The 5499-nt window shown below is 35.6% G+C and overlaps 2 protein-coding genes across 2 annotated transcripts in view; both read right to left on the reverse strand.

Moving 5' to 3' along the window:
• Window positions 1–1296, reverse strand: part of LOC107669716 (scavenger receptor class F member 1) — a 7583-nt gene extending 6287 nt beyond the window's left edge. Inside the window, exons 1-2 of the mRNA XM_016462085.1 lie at window positions 1088–1296; window positions 596–654 (exon numbers count right to left, since the gene is read on the reverse strand). Of these exons, the coding sequence (XP_016317571.1) occupies window positions 596–654; window positions 1088–1188 (160 nt within the window). The 5' untranslated portion in view covers window positions 1189–1296. The remainder of the gene's footprint in view (window positions 1–595; window positions 655–1087) is intronic.
• Window positions 1297–3185: 1889 nt separating this feature from the next.
• The window catches only part of LOC107669761 (RILP-like protein 1), an 8711-nt gene continuing 6397 nt past the window's right edge, over window positions 3186–5499 (reverse strand). The window contains exon 8 of the mRNA XM_016462144.1: window positions 3186–3674. Within this exon, the coding sequence (XP_016317630.1) occupies window positions 3530–3674 (145 nt within the window). The 3' untranslated portion in view covers window positions 3186–3529. The remainder of the gene's footprint in view (window positions 3675–5499) is intronic.

Here is a 5499-nt window from a genome sequence, read left to right on the forward strand (position 1 = left end):
AACAAAACAGTAGCTGATTCAGAAGCGCCAGATTGTCATAGCAAAGTCAGAATTACCTCCTCTCCTAGGTTCACGAAACGGTCGTCCATAAAATGTATTGCTGTTCTGTTGTAAGTAATCTTAAAGATTCCTAAATGCATCTACTTTCGGAAGGCCAAATAAAGTGCTTTTGCTTTCGCCTAGAAACACACAGCGTCTCCCTGACATGGCTGCTTCAACACTAACTGCGGTTACTGAAACCACGCCTTCTTTCTTTGCGTGCACATTTGAGCGGCATTATGCAAATATTTCCACATAGTGAGGTAGATATGTGGGGGCGTGTTAGAACGAGACGTTTTAGGGGGGCGTGGCAGGCTCTTTACTTTGATAAAGAATATCTTTGGTTTTGAGACTTTAGTCTTTGCAACCTCAGGGATCTTATCTATGCACAATCAGCTTGTAACACTCCAAAGAGAAAGGAAAACTTGAAATCGCATCATATGACCCTTTTAAAACTGCTGACATCTACAGGCCAACAGGAAGCAAGCCTTTTGTGTCATCAATAAAACGTGTCATTTTTTATTGAAGTGCATAAACAGATGGCATTAATACTCACAGACAGTGCATTCGTCACCGTTCTGGCCCCATCCAGAACAACATATGGGAGAAGAATCCCTATTGAGAAAATATAGCAGACAGTATAGAATGTATTGAATCTGTGTTGACATAAAACGTTTATAGATCAAAAATACAACATTTTACAACTTAAGAAACCGCATAGAAAAGACAAATTGCAAATGACATCTCTTAAATATCAATTGTTTCTCCTTGACGGCAATGAGATTCAGTGGAAAACAATTTAGTAATTCAGTCTCCTACTTGACACATTTTTTTTTTGTCCTGACAAGAGTTTCAAAAGATATCTCAACAGTATCTCAAGCTGACCTCAAAATATTTAATGTCAAATTCCTTTAAGACTTTAAAATGATCTTGGCTATGTGATCCACATTCATTTAAAACTATAACTGTATGAAAACAGTGACACATTTACTTTTATTTTTCCTGAAGAATTTATGTAGAAACATCTGAGACAAAGATACTTCAGTACCCGGCACTGAGGCAGACGTTTTTCCCGGTCGGAGAGAGTCTCTGAGCTGAGCACTGGACACACGTGAGCATCAGTCCAAATGAGGTCAGAAAGGTGTCCATCCCCCTCTGGACCGACCAAAACCGGACCCCCTCTTCTACCACAGCACCAGTACAGGTTAGTTCTGTACTTCTAGAACAGACAAGATCCAGTCCAGTCTCTATAGCAAAATGGGCTCTCCAAATCCTTTTGTTTCCTCTGCAAGTTTCCTGAGGAAGAAAAGCCAACTTCCTCTCATTCAATATGCCACTGGTTGTTTAAAGACAAATTTTGTGGGAGGAATTGGGTATTTTTAATGGTCAATGTGTCTGCCAACATTTTCTCATCCTTACCAATTACTTTTATACATTAAAATACAAATATTTTTTAAAACTCACACACGCACAAATGTCACAACACCACCTCTGGATTTTATTTAGCCTTATAGCACTTTCCAGTAACAAGCATTTTTACAAAAATAAAATACACTAGTAAAAAATCAATATGGGACTCATTAACTTTTATTTCCAAACGTCCAAAGATAAACAGATGAGTCACAAGACAGCTAAGGAATATGGAATTCAGCTACAGGCCTTTGAAACATATGGGCACCCATTATCTCTAATTTCCTTCGGAGGAAACACAGACTTCCTCTCAATCAGGGAACACCTTAAGACTCATACAAAGTATTGAATCATGTCCATACGTTTTTGCCTCTTTTTTCAACAAAAAAGCTATGTGACACACACGTCTGATCAGTTGAATGGCTGAAGAGGGCAGTGTCAACTCATTAAAAAGGTAGTTCACCAAAAAAAAAAACATTCTGTCATCATTTACTCACCCCAACATTCTTCAAAATATATTCTTTTGTGTTCTGCAAAAGAAAGTCATACAAAGTTGGAACAACACGAGAGTGAATAAAAGATGACAAAATTTTCAGACAATAAATTTGCATCTTTTTTCTTACATGTTTACATGCTTTTTTTTTACATCGGGTTGACATAATCATGGACATCACAGAACTGACAGGACATTAATATCATATGTTATCTGCCAATATTAAAATATTTCTATTAAAAACATGCTAAATATCCTTAAAATCGATACAAAATGGACACTTTTTAAGGACAGCTAATGTTTTATAAGATAGTATACTGGAAGAACATGAATACAAAATACTCTAATGCCCCCTAGTGACATAAAGGGTCAGTGTGACAGTCATGGCAATACAATGTCAGTATCTTTGGTTAAAATCCATATTAAATATACTCTCTATAAAAATAGCTGCTATAATTCTTTGTAGCGTCCATCCAGACATCTATAATATAATGCCAGATGTATTATGATTATCAAAACACTGCAGATTATTCCCATGTTTTTAAGTGCACCAGTCTGCAGTCATTTGCACCACCAAGTGAAATGACAATAATGATTGTTTCAAACCCTTCCACCCATCCCTTCCAAGTCAATTTCCCGATAAACAGCTTATTACAGGTAGCCTTGCCCCAAATGCTTGCCATTGCTTCAGTCATAAGTTGGGCCCTGAAACAGCAATGTTTTGAAAGTGCCACAAAACCTTTGTTTATACTCTTTGGAAAATCAACAAAATGTATTACTAACAGTTGGCTTTGCATATTGAACTCGGATAGGAGAAAGTGAAAAAAAATTCAACAGTTAGTCTTTAACTGTATATACCCTACTGTTCAAAAGTTTGGGGTCAGTAAGACTTTCTCTTTTTCTAAGAAATGATTACTTTTATTTAGCAAGTACACATTAAATTGATCAAAAGCTGCAGTATCTTTTGAAATGTCTATTCATCAAAGAATCCTGAAAAAATGTTTCCACAAAAAAAGCAGCATAAGCGTTTTCAACTGTATTAATAAGAAACGTTTCTTAAGCACCATATCAGTGTGGTAGAAAAATTTCTGAAGGACCATGTGACACTGACGACTGGAGTAAAAGTCAGCTTTACAGGGTAAAAATCATATTTAAAAATATATTCAAATTAAAAACAGTTATTGTAAAATTACAGCTTTTTTACTAAATAAATGCAGCCTTAGTGATTAAAAGATTTTTTTCAAAAACATTAAAAGTTCTTACTGACCCTACATTTTTAAATGGTAAACAAGAAACAATAACAATATGTGTATGACTGACACAATCTGATCTCATTTTCAGATCATCTGTGACACTGAGTGACCATCAGGCACAAATCTAGCTATCAGCTAATTAACAAAAGCCAAGTGCTGAATGATTTTATATTGAGAAAAAGGTCAGCTTAGGCAACAACTATTAATACTATGTTTGTATAACCAAATACAAGAATAGTCCGTTCTCCGGTTTGAAACCTAAATCAAATAAAGAACATATTTTGAACTTCTCTCTTCCAACCCAGGTGAAGATGAGTGGCAGTTGCGGTGGTTCTCAAGAGGAGCTGAGGGTCTGTGTCTCCTCCTCGCCTCTTTGCTCGTCTGGATCAAGGATTTCCCATGTGGAGCTGGATGTTGGAAGGCCGGAAGGCTGAGAACCAGAGCTCTTAGTAAGACTGGACGGCGTCAGGAAACCAAATCTAAAGGTTTGAATCAGAGGAGATAAGAGAGCTCTCAATCACTTATAGAAGAATGACAGAGGGGGATTTCTTTTGTACTGTAGTAGCTAGTCTGCATGCTCAGTTACTGAGGTTACGAAGCCAAAGAGCGAAATGTGATCAAGAGATCTTTAAAATCAGCTTAGGGTTTCACCAAGAATATATAGTATGAATGCTGCCAAAATATACAACACAAATTAATACACACTATACACAGAGAAGAGAGTGGATGCCCTATAAAAGCCTTATTTTAAAAAATGTGGAATACATGAGGCTCTCAAACAGAAATCAATCGTTTTAATACTTGAAGTCTCAGTCTTGTTACCAACATACATTTTAAGGGAAAGTATAAGAAGACTATGCAATCCAACCTGCCCCACAAGCTTCACTGCAAAAATGTCTGTTATGTAACATAAAAATGTGGTAAAAATGTAAACAAAAATCTCAATGTCTGTCAGGTAACCCAAATGTAAATGTAAACCTGAATTGTTTACAAAAAATGTAAATGTAAAACAAAAATGTCTGTCGGTTAACCTAAATATGTGCTAAGAAATGTAAACAAGAAATGTGCATTTAAAAAATGTCTGTCTGTTAATCTATAAAAGCGGTAAAAAAAAGCCAAAAAATGTAAATGTAAAAAAACATCTCAATTATTTTTGGTAACGAAATTAAATTCATTCCTGAATATTCTTTAATATGGAATCATTATTCAGAATGAGTCAACATTAAATTAAACAACTGAAAGTCATTTTTAAGGATAAAATCAGGTAGATTTGCTTCTTAAAGGAGTGTAATTTTTGCACCACTAGCAGCAACATCTTTTATACAACATATGTGACCCTGGAGCACAAAACCAGTCTTAAGTCGCTGGGGTATATTTTTAGCAAAAGCCAAAAAACCATTGTATGGGTCAAAATTATAGATTTTTCTTTTATGCCAAAAATCATTAGGATATTAAGTATCGATCATGTTCCATGAAGATATTTTGTAAATTTCCTACCGTAAATATATCAAAACTTAATTTTTGATTAGTAATATGCATTGCTAAGAACTTCATTTGGACAACTTTAAAGGCGATTTTCTCAGTATTTCGATTTTTTTTTGCACCCTCAGATTCCAGATTTTCAAATAGTTGTATCTCAACCAAATATTTTCCTATCCTAACAAACCATACATCAACGGAAAGCTTATTTATTCAGCTTTCAGGTGATGTATAAGTCTCAATTTAAAAAAATTGACCCTTATGACTGGTTTGGTCCAGGGTCACATATTTTAACTGCATTAGCACCAAGAAGAATTTCTGCTGTTGATCAAAAACTACATCTTAAACTACAAGAACAACTAAATCTTTCACACTCATAATGTTTTTATTGTACCTAAGACTGGTGGCTTATCCTATAGCCCAATCTTGCTGAAACCAGTTTTCAGTGAAGTAGGTTAAGTAGATTCTTGTGCTTTTTAAGTTCTTGCTATAGCTCTGTAGTGTTTAAAGGGGTCATATGATGCTTTTATAAAGATCATTATTTTGTGTATTTGGTGTAACAGAATATGATGACATGCTTTAATGTTCAAAAAACACATTATTTTTCAAATACTGTACATTATTGTAGGTCCTCTATGCCCTGCCTCTCTCAAACGCTTCGTTTTCTACAAAGGCCCTCCTTCCGACAAGCGCAGTCTGCTCTGATTGGCCAGCTGACCCAGTGCATTGTGATTGGCCGAACACCGCAAGCACTCGTTGGAAATGTAACGCCCCTTACCATAATCGCGAGCTTCATCTTTCAAAATAAATGTAAAGACAGAGCCC

This window comes from Sinocyclocheilus anshuiensis, unplaced genomic scaffold (assembly GCF_001515605.1).
Source record: "Sinocyclocheilus anshuiensis isolate Anshui unplaced genomic scaffold, SAMN03320099.WGS_v1.1 scaffold684, whole genome shotgun sequence".
In the NCBI taxonomy this organism is placed as follows: Eukaryota; Metazoa; Chordata; class Actinopteri; order Cypriniformes; family Cyprinidae; genus Sinocyclocheilus; species Sinocyclocheilus anshuiensis.